At 42.9% G+C, this 27847-nt stretch overlaps 1 protein-coding gene across 1 annotated transcript; it reads left to right on the forward strand.

Moving 5' to 3' along the window:
* Positions 1–27847, forward strand: SCGN (secretagogin, EF-hand calcium binding protein). Its single transcript, XM_040071131.2, has 11 exons — positions 1–78; positions 645–715; positions 9965–10057; positions 10630–10719; positions 11609–11665; positions 12548–12625; positions 22348–22403; positions 24165–24210; positions 24325–24384; positions 25249–25317; positions 26666–27847. Exons 1-11 carry the CDS (start codon positions 6–8, stop codon positions 26792–26794), a joined length of 822 nt encoding a protein of 273 aa, XP_039927065.1. The 5' UTR covers positions 1–5; the 3' UTR covers positions 26795–27847.

The raw sequence follows: 27847 nt of genomic DNA on the forward strand, positions 1-27847 counted from the left end.
GCACCATGGAGAGCGCCGGCGACGGGCGCCTGGACGCCGCCGCCTTCCTCGGGGCCTGGCGGCGCTTCGATGCCGACGGCAAGTGGGGACAGGCATGGGGGGAGCCGGCTGAGGGGTGCGCGGGTGCCGGGCCCGCCGGCTGCCGTGCAGGGGTCTGCCCGCCGGCGTGGGTGCCGTCAGGGCGGGTGGGTGCAGTGTGGGTGCCCGGGATGCTGCACATGCGGCCGTCACGTCCAGGTTCGCCCCCACGAGGTCCTGCAGGTGTTTTCGAGCCCCCCTCTTCCACCTCATCATGAATATCACAGCTGTAAATCCTTCTTTTCATCCTAAAAGTTTTGCCTTTTCATCGCTTCCCCGTTTCATCTGCTGCTCCCTTTTTTTTTGGTCCCAGTTTAGGGATTTGTTTTTGTTTCTGAAAAGTTTTCCATAAGAAGTCTCCGAAGGGAGCACTGCTGCTGTGTCCAGCCCTCACACAGAAGTGAATGGATGAAACTGAATAGGACATGGGGCTCCCCTGAGCGGGCAGGCAGGCTCCCCAGCTGAGATCCCGATCCTGAAGCCTTGAGCTACCTGCATGCAGCCAGTGACATGGTTCCTGGAACTCAGGCAGTACCCCTGACCATTAGTATTTGCTTTTTATTTAGACAACGGTTACATAGAAGGGAAGGAGCTTGACGATTTTTTTCATCATCTCCTGGAGAAAATGGGACCAGAAGTAAGTACCGTGCCGCATTAGTTGTGCATCAGGTCCAAGCAAAAAAGTTATGCTGAGAGACGGTTTGTGTCTGTCGTTCCCTGATTGTCGACTTCCTTAGCAATCCTGAGGTAAAGAGCTTTTCTCTTGGCAACAGGGTGGCATTTAAGCACGTACAACGAGTGCAGTCAGCTGAGCAGATCGATCAGCTGCTTCCAGCCCAACAGCTGCTGGTCAAGGGGGGATTGCAGTTGGCACCATCTGGTTGGCAGCGTGGAGAGAAAGTCATTTACTGTTGTTGAGTAGAAACAAGTGAAAAAGCTCCGGCACAAAGCCTGGCTGGTTAGGCGGGAGGGCAATGTCCGTGGTTTATTTGTTCAAGCCTGTGCTGATTAGTTTTGCTAACATGATAGGTTTCTTTCCCAGGTCAATTTTTAACAAATTTATTGTCATTAATTTTAAATGGTGCTTAGGATGAAGGTTTCTGTCTATATTGCCACAAATGGCTAAAAGCCAAATGAGAATCAATTCTCTCGCTTCTAAGATCCAGACCCAGCTCTACAGTGTTTCTGGGCTTCTCCCCTGGTTTCCTTTCCTGGTTTTGGCAGCATTTCCCCTCTCTTATTATCTGCATCTCCATACAAACAGAAGTTGCACTACAATTTACAGGGGCTGCTTTCCTTGGCTCCAGGTCATACCTTGCCTATGAGTGCCACCATCAGTGAAGGAGAAATCCAGCCACTCAGGCCAGCACTCAGAAGCATACAAAGGACATAGTAACATTTTCACACAGTGTGTGCCCAGATAGGAAAAGGAGGAAATATCTTCCAAACGGAAGGAGAGGGTGTGCCAAAAACCAGAGGTGAAACAATTCCTTTAAGGAAAAGCTAATTAACAAAGAGAGAAAAGGTAGCCGATAAAAGACATAAATTCATGAGTATCAAGTGTAAAATCAGAACTGTACTCTACAAGCCAATTAGTATTCTTGGATCTTTAGGGCTACAGTAAACAAAAAAACAGACGCTGTAAGTATTTTTATTTCATTTGCAAGTAAATTTGTATTGAAATATTGGCAGTTTCTGCAGAAATGTCTTTCAGAGCATGGATGGTTACATGAACAGATAAGCACATGAAAAAGCTTCAAACAGATAAAAAAAGATTCAGCAATAAGAATCTTTAAGGACACAGAAAAGCTGATTTAAAGAGAAATCATAAAGCTCATGATTGTTTAGCCAGGAACAAAAGATGAAATTGAGAGCTGCTAGTCTTGGTGTATTGAAACAGCAACACAAAGCATGCTCAAACAAACTCAGTGACAGCAAACATGACATATCGAAGGAGACACTTCAAATGAGGCTGCAGAGCTCAGTGCTGCAGGGGGTAGCTGAAGCAAGAGACCTCCAATTGGGGTTCTCTGGAGTGAGCTGATAAAATCTGAGGTTGACCAGAGATCTCATGCTGAAGGCAGCTTCCTAAGGATGTGAGCCCCACTCTAGCCCCTAGCTGCCCTTGTGCATCCCTCACTTGAGGTCCCGGGACAGTGTCACACCACCTGAGCAGCAAACCTGGTGTGTTACAGCAGTTTTTGTGGTCTTGCTGATATCAATGTGAGCTCCATTACATTGTGTCATTTATCAGCACACAGAACTTGCAAAAGGAGGGTGTTCTAACAATGAACTTGCTGCTTTAAGAAATCAATAGTAGTTTTATTGCTCGTTAGAAGTGCCTGCTTGAATGACTCCAGCTTAACTCGGCACCCTGATTTGCAACTCCTTTGCTTCTGCTGTCTAAGTTTTGCCATTAAAAAAAATAGTTTTAGACAAACTGAATGGAGAAAGAACCAACTCCCTCTCCTTCTATTAAGCAGAAGAAATAAGCTAATTGTGGAGGATGGTGCTCACTAAATTTCAGGGTGCTGAGGCAGGCTTTCAGATGCTTTTGGATTTTTTTCCCCCTCTAGTCTTCTTGCCTATTTTTGGCTGTATTTCTGCTCTGGTAATAAGTATTAGGGATAAAACTACATGGCAGGCTGCAGGCAGAGCAGGCTGTCTTTGTGGCAGAAAACCCAAGGGGAGCTTTACCCTGGGAGGCTGAGAGTAGTCCTCTGCCCACTCCCCTGGATATGGGGGTCACTTGAGCACCAAGTTAAACAAACGTCTTTACTACCTTTGTACAATGAGTTTGTCTAACAACGAGCATTTTCTCTTTTTCACATAATTTATATTGTACAGGCTTGTGATTATGGCAGGAGGGGTAAAGGGTTCCCTTTGCACTGGTTTTACTGTGACAGAAAGCATCCTCTGTGATAAAAGCAGTGAGCTGGGACCGAGCATCTCTCTGCTGTACCACTCATCTTGACCTTTACTTCTTTTGGTTTTTAAGGTCTTGGTTTCCTTGCACAGTAAAAGGGGGAGACAGCAATACACTGGCACAACATACAGATGTATCACAAGGATTAATTAGTGACTGTACAAGTGATAAATAATGTTATCAGCACTGGAAGTTGTCTCTGCTTGAATAGAGAATGGCTTCATAATTATATTTTTTCACCCTGCGTTCTCTAAGTTGTTATTTTTCTTAATGACCGCTGTGGTCCTTCAGCTCTGGTTTTCTTCCCAGTTACTCTGCAGCATCCCCAGCTGACACTAAATGCCAGGGGATGGGAGCAGCTGGGAAAACAATGCAAAAAATGAGCCTGCTGGGAAGCTGAGAGACACAGCTCTTCCTGACACCTCTGAGCAAAGAAAGAAACTTGAAATAGCATCCAGTGAGGAGGCCAATTCATTGTCTTTTATTGAACCATCAACATTTGTGGGGGGCAAGTGAAAACTTTGGGACGAAGATAGGCCTGTAGTAAACCAACCAAATCCCAGATGCTGCTTCCTGTCCCTTCTCCTCCCACAATGGGTGATTGCTGGAGGCATTTGGACAATGCACTTAACAACAACTTTAACTGTAGTCCAGCCCCAAAGCAGTCCAACAATTGGGCTAGATGGTTGTTGTAGATCCCTTCCAACTGGAATACCTATCCTATCCTATTCATCCCAGTTCTATCTTATCCTCGTCCTAAAAAAATCCCTTCAGTTTCCAAGTGTGCATAATCCCCCCACCAGCATTACATTTTTGAGTTGCTGGTATTATCCACCTGTTTCTCTTATCACTGCTGTGACTTCTCTCTAACCATTTGAGCCTCCAGCTTCCAACCTGCTACTGCATGGCTGCTGTGAGCTACCTGGGCTGTCATCTGCTCTTTCACATAAACCTCTTTCTTCTACACTATAGCATCTCTTTCCATGCATTTTCTAAAAGTTCTTATACTGAGGTGAAAGCTCAGTGGAAAGGACAGTTTCTTTCAGCATCAAAGAAGTAATTTTATTAGAACAGGAACTACAGCTCCTGCATTTCTCTCTTATATTCCTGTAACTCTCTTTTCTGTATCAAGATCATTAAGAATCTTCCTTGCTCACTCTTTCCTATGGTTTTAATGATGCTTTATGTATAGTCTCATAATAATTAGATAAGGGTTTTATGGAGGAACGGCTATAAATTTTGGGGTTGGATTACTGAAATTTTCCTTAAAACCTATGTCTGGGCAGATATGGAGAGAAATTCACATTGCCATTGGGCTTTCTTAGAAAGGTATTTAACATTGCTTAAATTATATGCAAATTAGATAGAAAGCTTTCAGATGAACGATGGTTGCCTTCACCTAACTGTAAGCGTTTAGGAGACCACAACAACTGTTGAAGTATAAATTTGATCAGACAAGACACGTATTAGCTTTGTTTAAATCCCTCCTGCCTGAAAACCAGATGGATAGTTATGACTGGGAGGGACTGAAGTTAATCCTCTGGACCTCACTCTGAGCAGCCATTAAGGATTCGTCTTTGCTTTTTACTTCCAAAGAATAGAAGCACCCTACAGCTACACTTGCACTTCATCCTTGCCTTGAACACTGCATTGTCTGTCTAAATAATATGCATAATTTAGCATGGTCAGGAATGCAACAGCTAGTCAAACAAAGTTTAATGGCCAAAATATCAGCCAGCCTGAAAATCATCCAAAGCAGATTTCCCCTGTGCTTTACCACCCCAAGAGACATAGAAGTCAATGGTGACCAGCAGGTGAACAGCAAGAAGACCCCTAGCAGAAACCAATCAGCTTGCATCCACACCCAGAATATTTCAGAATTCTAACTCCCAGGCAATTCTGGCTCCTTTCCTGTTAGGGTGGAGAGGCCTTGGAACAGGTTGCCCAAAGAACCTATGGATGCCCCATCCCTGGGAGAGTTCCAGTTGAATGGGGCTTTGAGCAACCTTCTCTAGAGAAAGATGTTGGAACTGGATGATTTTTGAGGTTCCTTTCAACCCAAACCATTCTATCATTCTGATTATTGCCAAACAGTTATTTCTTTATGAACCTGTCCAAAAACCTAACCACAAAACCATGATGGCACAGGGAAAGCTGCAGCAGCCTTTGTTGGATGCTGGTGTCTACTACAGGGAAAAAAGCTTTCCCACATTTGTGCTGATGAGACATAAAAAAGGAACCAAAAATGTGATGTGGGATGACAGGGTAAGTGCTCATCTTGAGACATGGCTTTAAAGAGTTAAGATTTTAGCTAAGGGTTAGAAGCAATTTATATTGATCAAAATGTAAGTTAGATTAGTAAATGGTAGGTTAATGATTATTAGATGCCCAAGCTAGAGCTAACTGTTATATTATGAGCTTGTTTATAGAAAAAGTGGAGTCAGTGAACCATCATAAAAACAGACTGAAACCACTAAGAACAATGGCCAGCACCTGGACTTGGTATCAATCAATCACGAAGCAGGGGACCTTGGATCGTGCCAGAGGGTCACAGAGATCTGACGAAGACTCTCCTGACTTCATCCTTTGAGACCGCTGACCCAATTCAATCTATTGTTGCATGCAGGAGTACAGTAAATCCTAACCAAGTACAGGGCCAAATTCAAGTGATAGCACTGAAGTTAAATGAAAGGAGAAATTTGCCCTGGAGATGTGGGGTGATATACCACTATTATGCAGGCAATCCAACCTACAACTGCATGAGGGTAACAAAGTCATTCATGAGATTAGATTTTACAATGAAGAAAAGTCTGGCCCAAAACCGAAATGTTCTTCTTCTAAAGTCAAAGTTTACATTACTGATGCCTCTCATCTGGTCCCTGCTGGCCTTATATCTGTACTGCGTAGCTTTTGGCACAATAATAGTTGCTGATTCTGTTTTCCCACTCTCCTTCTTGGCAGACACGATTTATTTTCATAGATTTTGTGATATCTGATATCTGTGGGACCCTTGGCCTTTCTGTCATATTTGGCTGAAACACTGGAAGACACTTGTTTGAGCCAGCATTTTCAGAAAATTCTTTTCAAGAAACAGGGTATAATACTCACCTAAATGTAGTTTCATCTTTTTTATACCTTAATCAATATAGTGGCTTGTTTCTAAAATCGTATCAAGAAGGAAAAATAAATCAGTTTATTATAAGGTTTTCTTGACCAGCAGGAATTAAATGAGACATCCCATTTCATCAAGTCAGAAAGGCTCTGCAGTGCTCCATACATTCACTTTTTGCCCCCAAACTAAGTGACCCATAGTTGTGTTTTCATCAAGACAATATTCTGCCAAGCACATGAATGCTTTTAGGAGCAAAAATTTAATTAGTCAGCATTAGACAAATACTGAAACAATATAAAAGGAATGGATTAACTAAGAAGACAGATTACAGCCAGGTTTCCAAACAATCATTATCAGCCATGACAAAGAAAATAAATGGTGTACAAATTTAAAAAATACATGATCATGCCATTTCTGTGATTACAAACACTATTAAAAACCAGATTACCTTTGTGATGCTACAGATACTTCTAACAGGTTTTCACAAAAGGGAAGATGAGACTGGACATGGAAAGGAAAAAGTAGAAAATTCATTTGTTATGGCAATTTGAAGCACAGAAGCTTTTCTCTGTAAAACTCTGAGGAAGAACATCTGTTGTAAGAAATTTACTTGTTAAACCTGAAAAATACGTGAACAAAGTCACAGCAATATTTTAAACTGTGTTCTTTTATGAGACTAAAAATGACATAGCCTTCTCCTCATGGTAAGTAGTAAAGATTTCTTTCCTGGCTGCAGTGAGAACATGCAAAAAGCCTTTGGAAACCACACATCACCCACAAACTCAGGGAGGTGCATGCACCAGGGAAAACAAGGAATTACAAGGAGCTTCTCTGTACAGAGTGGCTGGAGAGGATGCAAGGACACTCACTTAAGCCCTCACAAAAAGGAAAGCTTTGCAAACCTTTGAAACTGGTTAAGGATCTGTTGCTTGAGACAGGCAATATAAGCAAGACAGTGCTTTCTGATAATGAAAGATGTGCTCAGCTGCAGAGGTTTACTTGCTGCAAAGACATTTCTTCCTGTTCCATCTTATGAGAGAAGAGGCACATTTTTGTATGCTGCTATTTGTTACATCAGGGTTTAACCCAGCAGGCAGCCCCACACAGCCACTCACTCACTCACTCACTCACCCCCCAGTGAAATGGGAGAGGGAATCAGAAAAGTAAAGTAAAAAAACACATGGGTTGAGATAAAGATATTTTAATAGGTAAAGCAAAACCCAAGGGCACAAGTCAAGGCAAAACAAATAATTCATTCAGCCCTTGCCATGGGCAGGCAGCTGTTCAGCCATGTCCAGGAAAGTTCCATCATGCTGACCTCAGAAGACAAGCACTACACTTCAAACATCTTTCTTTTCTCCTTTTCCCCCCAGCTCTACATGCTGAGCACCATGCTATATGGTGTGGTATATCATTTGGGGTCAGCTGTCCTGGCTGTGTCCCCTCCCAACTACTTGTGCAGCCCCAGCCTCCTTGCTGATGGGGTGAGGTGAATCTCCAGATCATGTCCTTGCTTGGACAAGGGGAAGAGATCAGGTAGTCTGTGGGTTTTTTCCAGCCTTTTAAATGTTTTTTGAATAGAAAGGAAAATAGAGCAAGATACTTGTTTGCACCACTAGTAGGTCAATCTTGAACACCAGGTCTCCCAACCTTAATTTCTGTTTGGAATGTCTTATTTGATCTGTTAGGGGTTTTTTTTTCAGTCTTCTGGGATTTTTTGGTAATGAGAAAGGTCCTCTTTGAAACCTAATGGTTGTAACACAAGGTGTATTGTATTTAGTGTAAAATTTTTTAATATAGAAGTAATTTTGCCTTGAACATGCATCTTGAGAAAGCCAGTTTGTGTTTTATTATTTTATTCTTTGTGAGTAAAGGCTGGATTTTGGTAGAACTATTACCAGTTGTATTTAATAAGTAGAATATTTATGAAGAGAGAAAGATTGTCCAAATTGAAAAATCCACTGTAGTGTAACCCCTCGGACTAAAAGCTTTTGGAGCTGTGTAAATACGGTAAGTATTCCAGGCATTTACTTGATGTATCCCATAGTTTAAATCAGTTTATAAAAAGAAGGAGGCTGTCCTATTTTTACACAGGTAACAAGTGTTCCTGCTGCAGAAAGCTCAGTGAAGTGGGGGGTAATAGCTGATACCAAGTTGAGCAATAAGCATTTTAACAAATGACTAGTTTGAAATGCATAGCACACTTTTCAAATATCAGCTGTGATTGTCATTTTGGAAATAAGTCATCCTACTGGGCTCAGGGGAGGATCATTTCAGAGTATTTTGCAAGCTTATTGAAGCTGGAAACTGAGAGGGTCACCTAACTCCTGAGAGGTGTCTCAAAGTGTCAAGGTGCTGTTAGAAGACAATTTAAATAGCATGAGGGTGAGTTATAACACCAAGGGGAAAGAAGACCAAAGTGTGTGTTCAGTGATGTGCTGTGTTCAGTGATGTGGCCTCAATATCCAAACTCACAGGACTTTCTGGACACTACCAAGGGAAAGGAGGATCCTGCAGCCGTGCCCTGGGACCCACTCAGCCACTTGTCCTGGGGCCTGTCAGGGTGCATCCTGATGGGATCCATTGCTTGGTGTTTCATCCCCAAACTGAGAGCTGCCACCCTTGGTGTTACACAGCAAAAATGCACCCCAAAGACCGCACTGTGTGGTGCTGAGCACTGGGTAAATTTGGGAAAGTCACTCATGGTCTTGTGTCACAGCAATAAATAAGGGAGTGTACAAACTAATGGAGCTTCAATAGCAGCTGGAAAGAATGAGAAACTGGGTTAGAAGATCCAGGAAGGAAGAGCTGTAGTCCCACATCCACTTAGTTGTAAAGATGATAAAAATTTTTGAAGGACTTTTATTCAGGGATTGGGAAGAAGTTAATTTATTGTCTTGTAAAAATTTCTACAAAGGTATGCCACAATCCAGCATGGGTTATCCTTCTCCCTTCCTTCCCCTCCCCTCCCAGAGAGGGCCACCTCCCACACAACTGGGAGAGAAGCTATGACTTGTGCAGTGTGGGTGCTGAGGGTAACAAGGGATTTAATTGCTTAGGAAAGATTAGGTGAGCTTCCCAGCCCAGCCACAAAGCTCATATGACCGGAAGCCTTTTTGCATGGTGGGGGAATTGTATTTTGTGTAGTCCAGTCAGAGTGGGTACCCTCATGGTTTCTGCTAAAGAAACCGTGCCTGATGTACCTAAGCATTGTGTTTCACCTGTCACAGTGATGTCTGTCAAAACATATATCCTGAGAAGCCTGGAGAACTCCTCACTGTGTATAAATCAATTACAGGGTTGAGCAAATAGAAAAAGAATGTCAATTGCTTGGAATTCTGTTCTTGCTGTTAACCCAGAAACATTGACAGGGCTTGGTGCCAGGTTTTAAATCAGCTGACAGGCAATAATGAGCAACAGTCTACCTCCACTGACACCTTTCAAGGCTGATGATCTAATGAACTGCAGAGATGCCATTCAAGGATAAGGATATCTTCCTGAAAAGCACAAACTGAAAACAAGCAGGATGGAGACTGCTGTAACACACCCTTGAGCAAAACCAAACCCCAGTGATATATAATGGGAACAGCTGGCTAAAGAAGCAGGTGTCACTGAAATATTTTGGGGTTTCCAAACACTGATCTTCCAACTGAAAGCTTAGTAGCTTCAAAGATATGCTTAGGACTTATTTCCAAAACTTCATCCACAATGGTGTGTCTGTGGGCTTTTAAAAGCTGTAAGAATGCAGTGATCCTGGTGATTATCTGTGAGTGAGGAGAGATTTCTTCCAGGAAGGTCTTCTGGTGCCCTCAACAATTTTCATGCACTTTTTGTTTTCCATATGGCAGGGCACCATCACAGAAGAAGAAGTTCAGAGGATGAAGGAGCAATTCATGTCTGTCTACGATGTCACCTCAGATGGACGCTTGCAAATCCAGGAGGTATCTCTCCCCAACCCCAGCCCAGGATTTCTTTTATAGAAGGATGAGAATTAGAACAGAGTTTTTCTAGGGTTTGTAGCAATAGGACAAGGGGAAACAGTTTTAAACTGAAAGGGGGTAGATTAAGAAGACTTTTTTTAATGAAGGTGGTGAAGGACTGAAAGGAGTTGCCCAGGGAGTTGGTTGATGCCCCATCCCTAGAAACATTAAAGGTCAAGTTGAACGGGGCTCTGAAAAACCTGATCTAGTTGAAGATGTGCCTGCCCATTGCAGGGGAGTCAGATTGGATGGCCTTTAAAGCTCCCTTGTAGCCCAAACCATTCTGTGATTAAGACCTGTATCAGACTTGGGAGATCTGGAGGATAGAGCCTGGTTGTAGAGGAGATGACTCATGGAGTATTACATTGGCCAGATCCTTTGGTCTGGAGTTTATTTCCAAGGGACAAACATGCCAAACCTATATTTCACATACTGGGTCAGCAGCTACCCAAGTTTTTTTCTTTTTTTACTTTCACGGTGTGGCTTTTTTTCTAGTTGTGGGGATTTTTTTTTTTTTAATATTTTTTATCCAGCTTGCAAATATGATCTTGCCGGATGATGAGAACTTCCTTCTGCTTTTCCGACGGGAAACTCCCTTGGACAACAGTGTGGAATTCATGCGGGTCTGTATCTCTATGCTGCCTCCTCCCCCTTGCACACCACCAGCTTCTTCAACACCAACCCTTCTGTCCTCTGTAACACACAGCTTGGCAAGTAGATGGGTATTGTGGAAGCAAAATGTGTTTTCATGTGTTCAGGTAGAGATGTTTTTACATTGTTTACACCAGTATAACCGAGGAGCGGTACCTAGGACTGGACCAAGGGTACCCAGAGAACTCATTGCATTTCACAAACACTCTCAGCCAACTACCAGTCATGCCACCACAGACAGAACATCCCCACTCATCAATTCACTCCTGCAGCTCCTCACCTGCAATACAGTGTAGACCAAGACAGCAGAGCAGGCACATTTTAAGCACTATTTTATCCTGAAACATTAGACTGTTAGGGCATGGAGAGGAAACCTCCATAAGCTGGGTCAACGAGCCCATAGAACTTTGCCATATCTTCCTCTAATCTCTGCCCATAAGTATCCCAACATGAAATTTCAATTTTTTCCAAGACCGCATGCAGTTACTTTTATTTCACATACAAGCTGGGGGCTTCTGCAGATCAATGGCCTATTATGTATGGCCTTGATTCAGAGCAACAAAAGAAGCTGCATGTACAAATTAGGTAAGAAATACAAAACAGTCTTCATTGTCTTCCTTTTAGAGACAATGTGTCTGCATTAAACATGTGATAGCAGCATGTATCATGTACGGCATCCAAGTGTGAGTAAGAGCTATTGTGTGAAAAGTTTATTTTATTTCATCTACAATTAATTAAATGTTGGCTAATACAACAACTTAGTCATTATGGAAGTTCTGCTTTGAATCTTTACAATCTATCACAGAGCAGATGAGTAACTGCAATATATATATATGCTCACATCAATCTATCCCCATTCAGATCTGGCGCAGTTACGATGCTGACAGCAGTGGATTTATTTCAGCTGGTGAACTCAAAGTAAGTTATTCTAACAAATCTCTTTGAGCTTGACCTACAGCTCACTGATGTCAATAGGAGCCCTTCCATCACCTTTACCAATTTGCTGGTTTTGTGTGATTGACAAATGGCATTTCTGGGTTGTTCATAGCAAGTTGAAGGACTTGTGCCTTCTGGCGTGGTCTCAGGGGCCCTGCAGGAGGAAGGATGATTTGCTGTTGCCCTCAATGTCCTGCTTCCCGCCAGCCCTCTCCCATGACCCCGGTTTTCTTGGTGACCTGAGGCATCCAGTGAGTCCCACAAGCAGTGCCTCACCTTGGCTTTGCACATGTGCTTCTTGCAGCTAAACAGAGCCAAAGCTATGGTGTCTAATTAAGGGGATTTCTTCACAATCTCTTCCTGAACCCGCAGGTTTTCTGAACACTGATTTCTCATTAAAACTCAGGCTATTGAGGCGAGAGCCTGTTCAGAAACCATTACTTGAACACTTTGAACCAGCAATCACAGAAATCCACTCCTGGGCTACACATCCTGTGCTGAAGTCTCAGTGTGTGACTTCAGCCCGTGTCCCAAGCAAAGATGTAAGAGGAGGTTTGAGTGTTTTACTGAATGGCAAATATTTTGATTTGAGATCAATTGGCAAATAGTGCAGGATTTACGCTGTCTTTTGCTGATTTCATGAGTCTATTCCAGTATGCCTGTTCTGGGGAAATTTAGTTACTTTCTTATTTGTTAAAAAAAGTTCCAGCTAAAAGAAATTGAACTTTGTCAAACAGAAGACATTAGTACTAACCAGGAATATGCAACTAGATTTGTGTAACACTGCTGAATTTGAATTGAATTTCCTACTGTTATTTCTTTAATTTACTCTAGAGATAAAATTTCTCTCTTTTCTTACTACAGGATTTCCTGCGAGATCTCTTTTTGCAGCATAACAAGATGGTTGCTGAAGTAAAGCTGGAAGAATATACTGATACTATGGTAAGAGAAAATAGAATTAATGTTGTTTAGATCAGAGTACAGCTTAAAATCTTCTTTAGGGTTAATGTCTGCCAGGCCATAAAAGTCCTCTTAAAAGGTGTGTCAGAGATCCCTGCAGGGAGTTAGCAGACACTGCTGCTAACAGTTCTTTGCACTGCACATCAGCTGTGAATGCATTTCAAATAGTTTTGCTGAGAGTTGAACAATTTCCTATGAGAAAAGAGCTCAACATTACACCAAAGCAGGCCGAGATCTAAACCTCCTTAAATATAGGTGAGGTGCGTCCTTCTTGAGGATAAGTTCAGCCTCAGCCAGATCTCTTGCTTATTCACTCCCTTCTCTCCTCTCTTCCTCCTAGCAAATCCTTTTGCTCCCGAGACATGCAGGTATCTGGTTTTTCTGCTCTGCAAAGCCCAGCAAGCCTTGCTGGCTCCCTGCTGCTTCCCTGAAAGACTGAGAGGTTGAAAGCTTCAATTCTCCATCTGGCTTATCACAATATAGCTTTTATACTGCAATCAACAACATAGTATTTGATGTGGGTTTAGCATCAGTCACCTGGATTTCAGAGCAACTTATTATATCTAAACATCTAAAAACAAGAAAAGAAGGGGGAAAATCTCATTTCTGGATGTCATTTTCAAGGGTATAATTTGAATTCCACTAGCAGACATCTATCACTGCAATTTTCTAAATGGTTTTCAGATGGGACTGCCTTGTTTCTTGGCATAAAATCTGTGTTTGTACCTAAAAACCAGCTTAGTGTGCAAGCAAACGAGGAGCTGCCCACATATTTTGCAATACCACGTTATGCATGTGTGATGTGTGTGTGTCTAGAAATGTAACCCCTTAGAGCAATGTGAGAAACTGTACTGTTACAGAAGAGTGTATGTTTTGATTTTCATATTTATAAGACAGTGAAGAGAGAGGACTGCCAGCTGCAGAAATTATTTTCCAGCTGGCAGAATTTGAAAACAAAAAAGCCTGGAAGTTACAGCTAAGACAAAAATCTTTCTGGTAGCACTTGCTGGTAGCAAATATCTTTCATTCTTCTCCATTAAGGTTTCCATCCCTGCTGCTTAATCTCTGATCAGGTGCTGGGGAATAGGCAATCTGAAGCTTGTAGACAGTGGGTGATTCATTTCCAACTCCTTTTCCTTCCCTTTCATTTCCCAAGAAAGATCTGTTTCCACTGATTCCACTACCCCAAAGCAGCCTAGGTATCAATGCAGCCCAGGGCTGAGAGCCAGGAGGTCTGGTTTCTATTCCCATGGTTTCTTGTAGAAGGGATTTGTATCTCCAGAGAGGCAGTCTAATCTCTGTGTTAGAAGATAAGATTTGATCTGGAAAAAGGGATGCTTTGTATATCTAGGGAAATCTATGATCTGAAATGCAAATCTGGCTCCTGAGGACAAAGGTTTTCCAAGCTGCAATGTCAAAAGAATCAGGGATGTTAATGCTTATTAGAAAATGAGAATATGGCAGATGATTGGTTTTTTTTTTTTTCCTTTGCAAGTCTTTTCTCTAAGCTAAGAAGTTCAAGGATGTTTATAAACACACCTGATCCCAAAAGCTAAGGCAGGGTGTGAAATTACCACAGGCATAATCTTATGGTATGATTTCCTGGAATAAAATAGAGGATATGAGTTCCCTATGTAACAGAAAATTATCCTATAGTATCAGATAGACTCCACAAATGATTGCATAGGAAGTTATCTGAAGTAAGAAGGCAAAATTTCAAGGAGGGAAGAAAGATTCAGCCTTGCATTTGCAGGGCTGCATTAAAGAGGGAAAAGCGACTCAAAGGTTTGATGTCAAGGCCCAGGGTAGTGGCAGTCCTTTGCTGCTTCTCTCTCCTTTCCCACATGGAGTGAGAGTCCCACTCCCACTGGACTTGGCCACCATCACCACTGTTTAGAATAAATGGAACAGTGGCCCATCCATTTTTTTCCTGACAACAGACTTTCTGTTTTATCTTTGACAACCAGCAGCAGTGATTCCTTTTCTGCAGATTGGACATACTCATATTTCTCTCCCCTATTGCCTCATTCCCACCCTTTTATCTTTTTAGAGCACAAAGTCCTTGGGAGCAGGACTTGCTTCTGCTGTACACAACTACAGGCTCTTACAGGGTGGCCCATCTATCCAGTTCAGGGCTTTTAAGGGCCAATGTAATTATTATTCATTTGAAATAAGCTGTGTCCCAAGGAGCTGTAAACCCATCTGTCTCCACGGGAATGTATATTCAGATCCCTGCCCTTTTTTCTGTACACATACAGCTGGCTGCACACATCTTAAGCAGCTACTGGTATCCTGAGTGGACCCTAGGGCCTTCTGGAGATAGAGATAAAGGGGAAAAGGCAAAAACTATAATTTTAAAGAAGCTAGCCCAGGCCTGAGGGAAGAAAAAAACAAAAACAAAAAAGCAGCATTTTTTGGTTCTGTGCTGGGTATTTGCAGTTCATGAACAGTGTGAGTAGATTATCATATCAATCAATGAGGGCATGCTAAATTCTCACCCCTTGTGCTGCTATAAATGATCTCATACCACATTAAAAAAAAAAAAAAAAAATGTTGAGAAGAGGGAGGGAGTATTTCTTTTGGAAGAGATTTGTCATCTCTGGAAAGGCACATCACTTTATCAGGTTGCTTAGCAGCCACTTCTTAAGAGGCTACTCTGTTTCCTTGTGACCTTGGCATCCTGTCTTCAGAGAACACTGATACAGATCAGGGATTTGATGAACAGGTGATGAACTCCTATAAAGACAACAGGTAATGAGCACATTGGCATTGCACAAACTCTGCGAGTCTGCTAGATCAAATCTTAGAAGACACTAAAGTCTCTGGAGAAAGTCACAAAAGAACATCTGAGTTCTCAAGACTGTTCATGGGGCAGTTGAAGTGACAATGCTGTGCTGAGGAAGTCCCTTTGTAGACACTGTTCTGGGTTTTTTCCCATGCCTACACAGATATATATATTTGTATTAATAGTCATTAAGTGTGTATTAATAATTATTTACATGTACCCACTTGCAGTTCTGACTCTTTGAAAACTTGTAGGTTTGTTGCCTTCCTATGGGCACTGACCAAGAGCTGTTGGCAGGGAGCAAGTGCTTAGAGGTTGAAGTGAAGCCTGGTATTACTCTGAGCCTCCTGAGAAGAGGCCCCAGGGGTCCAGCAGTGTGTGCTTTGGGAGAGGAGACAGAGTGAGCATAGCTGAAAACGGATGGAGGGTTTAAATAGCGAGGTGAGGATTTTCTGCCTTCCTGAATTAACACAAGCTGGAGAAATGAAGATCAGCCCCCTTGATGCTTCACAGAGAATACTGAGGATGACAGTAGAACAACTTTTTCAATCCTTCCCACCTCCCCTCAGCCCCCGAGGTCAAGCTGTTAGTAGGTTACTGGTGAAGTTTCAGCTCAGAAATATTCATCTCACATATGCATTTGGCAACATTTTTTTATGAGTGACAGATTCCCTTACCTGGGCATGCACACAGCTGTGCACTTAAGCAGAATATTGTAAATGCCAGGATTTGAACTAGATTTAAGATATGGTTTCTGATAGTCTGCAGCTTCTCAGATAGCAGCATGTTACCTCTAGTTTGTAATCCCAATGTCTACAATCTGCATGCAGAGAAGCTCATTTCTGAGTCAAACTTCAGCAATTTGTTTATTCTGCTGAACCAGTCACACATGCAACACTGACATTCACTTTTTTCATTGCCTTATGTTGATAATGTCAGATGGAGCATAAAAAATTCCTTTAATCTGAGCATTATTATATTTCAGTAAAATGCAAAGGATAGTTCTTGTCCAGCCAGCATGCCATCTTTGCCCACCACAGGTTATATTCTAGAGAGGCAATAATGGAAGTGCAGTAACTAATAACAAGTATTTCTCATGAACTACAGCATTTGAAAGCTTGTAGATGGTGATGACTGTGGATGAAATCTTAACCCCAGAGAAGTCAGAATAGATATTTTTCCCAGCTGTAATGACACCAGGGTTTTGCTGGGTTTTTTTTTGAAAGATTCTCCTGGGCACTGAGCTATGTGCCCTGAGTGCACAAGCCTGCAGCTGAGGGGTCCTCATCTTTTCAATGCAAAGAGGTTGTCTTCTCCCTGAGGATGATCCATGTTCATAAGAATGCACTGTGGACTACCTTTATTGTACATTGGAGGGATTTCTGGTGCTTTTGTGGCTGCTGGCTGTCCCTTGGCAAGGACAGTGTCAGAATTTCAGTGTGGTCAATTCCATGGCTGTGAAAGTCTATCTGTGCTCAGTCTATCTGATGCCAATGTACTCGTGTGGGTAAATAAAAGCCAGAGCACAGAAAATTCAGGTGATTTAGACCCTTAACATCTTAGTAGTAAAGCTAGCCCACCTGTGTTAACAAAGTCTCCTATGACCACCAAACAAAAGGTGTAATGGAAACAGAAATATTTATTGTATTAAAAAAAAAGCCTAAACAGATTTTGTTATGTTTGTGAACACACCAAGCAAACTTCCCAAAGCTCTAGAAATGCCATAGGAGTAGAGTGTAGCAGACAAGATTGGTTCCCAAAGTGCAGTCTTTGCTCATCCCTTCTCCTCCTGGTAGTGGCCCATGATGGCCTCTCTCCCAGGTGCCTGAGAGGACCCACACAGCTGATGGACACAAATCTGCCTCTAGTGTCCCTTCTCAATTTAAAGCTACTGGTGCTGTCACCTCCAATTTTGCACCACACTTGGCATAAACCAAGGGAAGCAGAAAATCCCATTTAAGCTCAAAATTCATTTCTGAAGATCAAAACCAACAGAACTCAGGAGCCTGCAGGCTTTTGAACATCCCAACAGATAATGCCTTGGTCTCTTAGGAATCAAAACACTCTCAGAAATCCTGTACTAAAGAACTTGTCTATGTGACACAGGTAGTCTGGCTGGGCAGGACACTGAGCTTTTGTCCTGAGGGTAATTAGCTGGCCACTGGGCCCTCCTGCCACTCTGTAAATGCCTTTGTGACCCCATCTTTCCCTAAAGAAAGAGGCCATAGGCAGTCCTGTAACTTGGGCCAATGCCTGTCTTTTTACAGTCTCATTAACCTCTGTACTCCCTGGCCAACTTCTGTTTCAGCTGTTGGGCATAAGTGCCTCTGATATATATATATTAAAATAGATTTTTGAGAGTAGGAGGTCCAGTAAAACTGACTCTCTCAGCGTCCCACTTTATTACACACAAAGAAAGAAAACCAGAGAAAGAGAACCACTAAAAGCAGGTTTTAGTGAGTCTGCTGATCACAGAACTCTTTATTTTGGTTGTTTACTTATTTCCTTATCTCTGTCATGAAAAATAATTCAGATTTATATTGCTCTTCAAAGAATGTGTGTGTTTACCATATTGTGGTGTTTCAGTGGCCTTTACAACACTAGACTGAGAAAGCAGAGGTACTTCCTTAGCTGAATTAAAAGCTGATGGCAGTTTTGATTTTGCACTTTAAAAAAATGAAGATGTAACAGCTTTTATTTGCAAACCAAGCTCTTCCATATTCTCTGTCTGTCTCAGAGTGCCTCGGAGTACATTCAAACAAACAGAGGGTGTGCCCTTGGTGCACTGCCATTAAAATGTCAGTGAATTAATTTGTGCAAACACTTTAAAACATGGGGTAGCTTGACAGTAAAGGAAATGCATCATTTTATAAAGCATACTGCTAGATGCAACAGAGCTTTTAGTAAAATTGAGTGCTATTTAAACATGCCAGACCTTGTCCTTAACCACATTGAGATGTTTCATATCAGCCTGGCAGCGTAAATATACCTTTCAAGAGTGTAAACTGAAAATCCATCAAATTTAACATATCAAGATGGTGTGTGAAGGCAAAAGTTTAAATTAGAAACAACCTCATAACCGTTTCAATTATCTGCTTCTCCCCTGATGTATGCTTTGTCATATGGGGTGGGTACCTTCTGTCATCCTTTGTGTACTCATGCACACAATTAGCAGATCGGATCAAACACTCACATGCTTGAAACTTGAAAGTTTAATTAAAAAAACATTTCCCCAGGCTGTTCCCCAAGTGATGCAGCACATGATTGCCCTGTAGAGGGTATGCATGAGCTCCACTTGTCCCGATAACAGGATTAGGTCTATCTTATTAGCTGTGGTACCTGAACAAATTCAGTGAACACTAGCCTTTCTTCCCTACATGTTTTCCATCTTTCATGTGTTAGAGTCACTGGGCGAGAATTAACTTGGCCTAGCTCTTCCAGCCAGACTTTTTTTCTTTCTGTTGACTGGTATGGATGATCCAAATATTGCATATGTTTGAAAATTGTATTCAGGGTAGCTGTGGCAGAAAAAGGCCAAACAAATAGAAGGCACAAAGGTTGTCTCTTACAGAGCTGAGTGAAGGAGGTCAGGGAGGAGAATTGGTTAGCTGCATGCCAACGTGGTCAGTCACTGGAAGTTTAATTCCAAGCAGAAAGACAGGGTGCAAGAAGAGCATGTTTCCTTCCATTAAACAATTCACCAAGGATTTTATTACCTCTCTATTAAATATGTTTTAATGGGATCCGCACTGCTGCAGGAATATTGTAAAGGGTTCAGAAATGGGTAGGATTGAAAACCATATGCTCACAAAATTGATAATGAAGCAGAAAGCCTTTCACATCTAAACCACCATCTCTAATCTAGTCTGTTTCATTAAGAGTGCACAGACCTCTTCAGCCTCCTGGTTATTTGCAGCTTCTGAAACCATGAAAATAGGCAGCACCCACAACATAGAGCAGATGCATGGCATGCAGGACACATGAAGTTCCAAGGCAAGGATAGCCATGCTGGGATGCTTATTTGTTTATTCCCTGGAAAAGGACATGAGGCTGGAGATGTTTCACTGGAAAAGAGACATGAGACTTGTCCCAGACAAGCCTATGTGAAATGAAAATTGTGCCCCAAATCAGATTCTTAGACAGGAAACCACCAGCTCTGTCCTGGCCCCATAAGCTCATATGGAGATCAGGACATTGTGATCAGAGTTGAACTTCTCCCAGAAACTCAGTGTTTCCTTTTCTGAGGCATCACAGAGAGAAAAACACATCTGAATTTGAAGTCTAGGCTCAAGTACTGAATGTTAGTCTCAAGACAGTAATTCTGAGATGCAGCAGAAATGGGAGAAAATAAAACCCACTTTCAGGAGCTCAGACACATGTAGGAGAATCCAAGTGAGGTACAAAGACTGCTAAAGGAAGTAGGTTTTAGTGTGTTTTGGTAAGGTTACTGTATTTTTGTATGAACCAAAGACCAGTGCCTTCAGCCAGAGCTGCACTGACCTGGCAGCAGAGTTGCTGAGAGCTGGGCCCTGTGTTTCCCACCAAAAGCTGTCCTTTCCCAGCAAATACTGTCGTGTCTCACCCCACCAGCTGCACTGCTTTGTGGTGAGTTCCTACAGACCATGTGAGTAACTAACACTCCTTGGCGGCCCAAAACAAGGGATTTAGAGTGACATTTTCAAAAGCACAGAAGTTATTGTAGAGCCCAAGGACTATGGTAGTCCCACCACACACATACTGATACTTTCTCTAGCCATCTATTTAGGGGATATCTCCATAAGCTTCCTTCCGGCAGCATATTTTAAAGCAATGATGTAAGCTGGATGTAGCAAAGTCATCTGTGGTGGAGAGCATGCAGAAGAGAAGTAGTAGGGTAGGGGTATTTCTCTCCCTCCTCAAACAATAGACAAAACCAGGTTAGGCATTGATGGTCCATTTGGAGGGAGGCTTTTAAATTGTTATCTGGGCTTATTTATTTCTAGAAAGAACTTTAATCACTTCCTAAGACCTGCAGAATAACTCCTTTACCAGCCAAGAACTGAAGGCTCAGGTTTATCTCTCTGATGGCAGTGGGAGGCTGTCATTGCAAGGACATTTCTCCCCTTGGTGGCACCAGCAAAGGCAGCTTCTGCTCCCACCCCTTCCTCTAGCCTTGTCCCACTGCTGCTCCAGCAGAGACCAGGGGAAAGTGCCATATTGTTGTAGGAGATCTAATGGGGCAGGAAGCATCATGCAAGAAGTTAGATCAGCTGGAAGGGAACAGCTTGGACTGATGCAACTAGAGGGAAGTCCTCAGGTTGGCCTGGCAGCTTTATTTATCTCTCCAGCTCTAGAGCAAAGGATGATTCAGAAGTCTTTTCTCCATCATTTAATGGCTCTGCACAGAGCAGATGTTTGGCAGAGGCCAGTTAAATGGGAAAATAGCTTTCTTTGTGCCACTGGACACCCATATGGTTCTCATGATGCCATTTTTCTAAATATCCCAACATGGGCCTTCAGTCATTCACAGGACTTTCATGCTGTCTTTCAGTGGGAGGAAAGGTGAGCCCATACCAAATGCCTCTTCAAAAATTCCACCCAAACCTCACAAGTGTAAAATACTCAGAATAATTAATACTATAGAGTCTGTTGCAGAATCTCAGTCTAAACCTGGTAGAATAAAGGGTTACCATGGACTTGTTGTCCTTGCTCCCCTTGAGCAGTGGGCAGGGAAGAGGCAGAGCTGACAGAACAGGCAAAATCTCCCTGAGAAATGGCGGCTCTCCAGATGCTACATTTTCTCACATGATTATTAGGCTCTGCCCTGGCTCCATTCCTGGGAATGGCTCAGGACTTGCTGCTGGCTCCCACGCATTCAGGCTGTGTCATAGGGGATAATCCTGTCGCTCTGAGCTTTGTCAGATAGGGGCTGGTCTGGGCCTTCTCCAGCAGCTGTGCAGTGCGCAAAAGATCTGTAGTGAACCAATTACTCTGCACAACCACTAAACAAGCATATGTGATCTATCAAGGTAAGATTAATGCATATTCCTGAACTGAGTATTTGACATAGAAAGGTAATCTGTCATAGTAAAATATTCATCTTCCCTACACACACAATGTGGAATATATGTTTTTCTAGAACTTTGAGCCATGAGTTATTCAGGTTTGCAACCCATTTAACATCCCCCGCACCCCTTTCTTTGTAACAGACCCTTTTTTTGTCCCTTGCAGAGAAATGCAGAACCAAATACGACTTCTTTTTTTTTTTTTTTTTTTTTTTTTTTTTTTTTTTTTTTTTTTTTTTTGCGATGGCTCATCAAAATTATGCTATTCAGGAAAAGAAAAAGATTAAGTTTTGAATTCACATTTAATGTCTTGATGTTGGCAGCCTGAACCTTCTTCCGAGTGTTAGTGCATTCTAGCAGCATGCCTTGAGCCAAGCAAGCCCCACAGCTTTAGTGGTGTAAAATCCTGACCTGAGCGCTGATTAGAAGGTGGCATTTGCACCTCAGCTGCTCAGAAGCCACATCATCAACAATCAAAGGTAAGGCTGAAGTCCAGGTGGAAGTGTTTAGAAATTTCCCCCTTTTTCTGGCTTTTTTTTTTTTTTCAGGGCCAGTACTCAATGTCAGTATTTAGTTTCTGAGGGTCTGTTCTGCAGACATGCTCTATGGCCATGTAAGGTGGGAAGGGAGCGGTAGTGGTATTTGGTTGCTTTGAGTTGTTATTGTCAGAAAGCTGGTGGGTTTTGCTATTCCCTTGTGCCACCCTTGCACTTGGTGCTAGCACAGGATGCCATGCTGCCCAGGGTTTGGGCAAGAACCCTGAGCAAGCAGAGGGAAGGACACAGGGCTGAGCAAAATGTATATTGGCTTTTTTTTTTGTATGTGTGTTCTCCTCATGGCCCATCTAGTTTATCTCTGTCTTCTTCATTTCATAGATGAAAATCTTTGACAAAAACAAAGATGGACGACTGGACCTGAATGACCTGGCCAGGTATGATTTAGTAACATTGATGGGGCGTTTCAGCTCACAATGGTAGATCCATGCAAGGTGATGCTCTCCCTCTAGGGACATGCAGTTGAATTCTACCTCCTTGTGAATTAGATCTGCTCTGATCCTACCTCTCCAACACATGGTCCCCATTGCAATGATCTGAGAATCTCCAGCCAGTGACAGCAGCAATGTCAGGATCTGTCTGTACAACATCAACGTGCTCTGGCATAATCTGAGGTGCTTCCCAGCAACAAGTGGCTCTGTTTCTCCAAAAGAAGGGTGACAATCCTTTCAACAGGGTCATAGACTGTCATTGTAGGACACAAAAGAAAGATGAGAGACTCCAAATATTTCAGAAGGCAAAGAGTATAGAAAAAACTTTATTGTCTAATTCTTACTACCTTTTATAAGGTGTTCCGATACAGACTTAACATGATTGGTGATTAGGAACGACACCTCTCTAATCCCATGGGTGAAACTAGAGAAATGGCAAAACACCACCTGGAGAAAAATTGTTTTGAGAAAGGACAGTTGTTTGCCAAGGTTGTTTTGAGAAGAAGCTTTTTTGAGAAATTTTCCCTTGGGAAAAAGTTAGCAACTGCTAGTAGGCTAAAATCTCTCAGGCCCAGAAATATCAGGCCCACAACAGACATGCATTTATTTTTCATCATTATGTGTAACAGGTTGCAAAGAGTTTTTACTGCATTTTGAATAATGAAAGTGCCGCCACAAAAGAGTGGCAGTAGGAAAGAATTTGGAGGGCCAAGGTGAGATGCTTGTGAATGAAGCTGGGGACTCAGTTATGGGCCTCTGTTTCTTCTCTGTCCTTGATACCTCAGAGGCTTTTAGATGATTTTCACCACCTAGAGACAGAGAGTACGCCTCTCCGTAAAACTATGTGCATTGGTTGGATAGGACTTTAAATTTGCAGATACGGGTCTTAAAAGACCAGTTTAGAGGGTGAGGGCACTCATTTGCCACTGTTACTCTCTGCTTCAGATCCCAAAAAATGCCAGCACAAATGACTGCAGTGCACACAGCTGTTCCCTTTGACCATGAAATATATGAGAAGAACTTGAGGCAGGACTGAGAATATCTAAAGGAGGTTACTGTTACAGTTTTCCCTTAAATACAGTTCCCTTTTGGGAACCAGGCCATCTGAGGCTCTACTCCAGTCTGAGGACGTTTCTCAGACTCCAGATCCTTCCATGTACAGACACAGCTCAGCATGTCTTGTGCCATGGGCTCTAAAAGCCTCAGGGTTATCAGAGCAGTTGGAGAGAGAAAAGGGTTTATCAGCGATTGACAGGCTTTAGAAGATGAAAAGCGAGGAATTCTGCCAGTCTTAGTGCGCAGGCCAGTAATACTTTGTCCTTTACTTTTACAACCACCAAGTCTCCCCCCAAGAGAGAGCCATAAATCACTTTCTTTAATGCAGCACAGCAATCCAGTTACAAGTCTGGTAGCTCTTGCTTCAGAATCTGACACCCTCTGTTGTGCAGGACCACCAGAAATGCTCTGAGCGAAGCAATGGTGCTAATAGGCACGTCTGTGGTGAACCAAAGGGCACCCTCTGTGCCCCATCAGACAGGAGGAAGGTGTGTGTTCCCACAACAGCCCTCTGTAAATAACTCCACAGGCATTTTCTCTTTTGTAGGCCTTTAATCTAACACCCCTTTGCTTTGCAAACAAGGAGAGCTCAGAATAGTTCATGTGCAGATGGTAATGTGAAAAGATCATAATTTAAATCTCTCGATTCAGGATTCTGGCGCTCCAGGAAAATTTTCTTCTACAATTTAAGATGGATGTAAGTAGCACTAATTTTTGATACATTGATCCTCAGTCATCTCTCAGCTAAGATGACTTGGGTCCAAACTTGAAATTTTTGCTTTAATTTTTCATTTGTCCCCTCTGTATGCAGGCTTGCAGCACAGAAGAAAGGAGAAGAGATTTTGAGAAGATCTTTGCACACTATGACGTTGTGAGTCCCACAATTCAGTTCATTCCCTCGTGGTTTGTAAATGACAGATTTAGCATGTGCTGCTGAGACTTCTTCCTCCTGCTGAGTGCTGCTGGAGTCACTGAGGAGTGGTAGCTGTGCCCAAGGCCATGGCCCATGAGCCCAGATGCCAGACTGGGAGAGGGAGAGTAAGGACAGAGAGGAGCAATGCTCAGATATCTTGTGTCAAGGTTCCATTTCGACTTTCTCCATTGCCACAGCCAGCACTGCTGCATTTTCCTGCAGGAGATGCAAGGGAGGCAGAGGAGATGGTGGCTTTAGCGCTCACGGTCTCTGGCAGTTCAGGACCTGCATCACCACTGTGATGAAAAATAAACCCCCTTCTGATACCAAACCCAGGGCTGTTTAGAGAGTCTGGCTTAAGACAGACACAACCATTGAACTGCCTGTTAGACATCAGCAATTCAGTGCAGCTTCTGACAGTCACACAACTCCCTCAGGGTAGTGGGAGACGTTGCTTCCATTTGGTGGGCTTGGGAAAAACAAAGGGATCTTAGATATTAGATACTAGGATACTTCTTTACTGTAAGGGTAGTAAAGCACTGGAACAGGCTTGCCCAGAGAAGCTGTGGATTTCCCAACCCTGGAAGTGTTCAAGGCCAGCTTGGATGAGGCTTTGAGCAACCTGGGCTAGTGGAAGTTGTCCCTGGCCCTGGTGGCGTGGTTGGAATTGGATGATTCTTATTGTCCCTTCCAACCTAAACCATTTCATGATTCTGTGAACTTTATGCTACAAAGCTTGGTGACCCGGTGGTGGTACTGACCAGTAAACACTGTAGTGGTTTTGACTCACTGGGGAGTTTTGATGTTTATTCCTTCTTTCAGAGTAAAACAGGAGCACTTGAAGGCCCAGAAGTGGATGGATTTGTCAAAGACATGATGGAACTGGTCAAGGTATCTTCATGGCTCTGTTTGTTAATACTCTGTTTTTCTTAAAGATCAGTGCTTTGGAAAAGGCTATGTACACAGAGACACCAGTAAGAACATAGAGTCAAATTTTGGGTTGATCATCAGCAGAAGGGAATGTCACCATCTCAGTACACATACTGTCGAGCATTTCACCATATCACAGAAATTCTGCCTCACAAATTAATACAGCTTCCCTCAGCGACTCTGTTTTTAAAAGGTTCATTCTAGTTCATACTTTGAATTAAGCAGATGTTATGGAATGACATGATATGGATGGGTCATCACAATTTCTTTCTTCTGGATTTCTTTCTGGATGTGGTTCTCACCAGAATGACCTCATGGTTCATTACTTCATCTCAGGGCTACAATTGAAAATTACTTGAGGTCTATCTGTAATCAAGAATGCTATACCCAGTGTGTCTCTTCAGCTCCTGATGGACAGAAGAGTCTGTCTTCATTGGATTATCTTGAGTTTCCAGACACAGTCTAAGATAGAGCTTTTGACCCAAACAGAACCTGATCTTTAGGTTCCTCTGAGCCTGAGCTGTTGCCTTTCCACACAGTGTGAGATATCTGTGCTGCCACATCCCTTCAGGAGAGAGCAGACAACAGCAGCTGGGTGCTGATGTCTGCATTTGTGTGTTCTGGCCATGTATTGTGCAGGGAAGGGTGTGAGGACGGGCAGGAGGCTGGATTTGTGCTGTGTGTGAGTGTGTGAGGAAATTTGTACTTTGCCTAAGGGCCTTCATCAGCATTGCCCTTGGACACCACAAGATGTGCACGTGAATTTGATCCCCTCCTGAGAATGTGGGAAGCAGAGCAGGCAGTACAGCATTAGGAGCATACTGAGACAGTGTAGCCTGTAAAATGTGTCTTCAACATGAACTTGATCCACAAAAGGTATTTTTATTTATTGCTGACTAGCCTGTAAAATGGCAGTATGCTGACAAAAATGTCACATTAGTCCTTGCACAGCAGGTTTGAGAGAGGAAACCAGATGAAAGAAAACACAGGTCTGGTAGAGCAGGGATCTGCATTGCACAACTTTCTGAAGTTTTGTTTTATATGGATCACATACTGATGGCCTTGACTGAGCACAAATGTCATGCTGCATTTCTATACAGTCACTTACAGTTCCATGCACCTTCTGCTTTTGCAGGGCACCCTTTCCCCATCTTCTCTTTGCTTCACCATGGCATGTGAGATGATGTAGGGCCTTTTGGTCATTCTTCCTAGGGTAGTTTTCCCACTTGCTACATGGTGGCCTGCTTTGCAAGCTGGGGAAATCCAGAGCCATTTTCTCTCTCAGCACTCTTTTTCTCTTTGCCTGCAGCCCAGCATTAGCGGGGTGGACCTGGACAAGTTCCGCCAGATCCTGCTCAACCACTGCGATGTGAACAAGGATGGGAAAATTCAGAAATCTGAACTAGCTTTGTGTCTCGGGCTGAAAATTAACCCATAGCTGGCGAAGTGCTTGTGATTGTGTTTCCCTTGAAAGATTTGCCTGCTGCTCCTCGTAGAAGTGCATTCTGTACGGTTGTGGGAGCGGTGGGGAGCTGAGGCACCGTGCTTTCAGGCTGGAGAGTGGGATCTGCATGGGGGCCTCCTCACTCCACCAACTCCTTTGTGATGTTCGCTTGCTGCTGCGTCTTGTGGGTCCCCTTAGCAATGTCTCTGCTCACCAGCAGATGAGCTGCTCAGAAGAGAGGTTGCTGTTCTGCCCCCATGAAATGCTGCCCTGCCCATTCTCCTAGGATAGGAATAAGCATCTCCTCAAAAACGTCCCCTCCGTGCTCACAGAGTGCAGCTACTAAGTGTTTCTGATGGTCACTTTATATGTGTGAAGTCATTACTTTGGTGAACATTGTGCCTTGTGCATTTAAAATATTGGATGGATGACGGTATATTTGTGCAGAAATAAAATGGCTATTACAGAAATTTGGTAACATCAAAGTTTATGTGTTATGTACAGAAAGCCATCTGCCACAGGCTGGCAGACTGTACATTGTAGCCTTTTATGTAACATGCATCAAATGGTGGGAGCTTTTGTGGTGCCTATCAGTTGTGGGGTTTAAATAAGCAAGGAAATGTGGTAAATCCTTCCCACGCGGAAACCACACACTGTGTATGATCTGTGTCACCCTTACACATGTCACCCTCAGGATGAAGCCACAGAGTAACATCACTTCTGGAGAACACTTCTCTTCTGACCCAAACTGAAATAACCTAGAAGGTTTCAATAAACTGGAAAACTGGAAGGACAGAAGCCTGATGTGAGCTAAGCTCCTACACATGCTTGATTTTTTTTCAAATCTGTTAGAGTTGGTAGATACTTGTAAGCCTTATTGAATTAAGGCTTCCTATCACTCCTGGACCATGAGTTGTAGTCCCAGAGCCCAGAGCCCAATGGCAACAGCATCATTTGTGCCACTTATTTCCCTATTCCAAAGGCTTTGACTGAATATTCAGAAAATTTCATGCTTGCACTTTCATACCCATATAATTCTTTCTTCAC

The sequence above is a fragment of the Hirundo rustica genome, chromosome 1, assembly GCF_015227805.2.
Source record: "Hirundo rustica isolate bHirRus1 chromosome 1, bHirRus1.pri.v3, whole genome shotgun sequence".
NCBI lineage: Eukaryota > Metazoa > Chordata > Aves > Passeriformes > Hirundinidae > Hirundo > Hirundo rustica.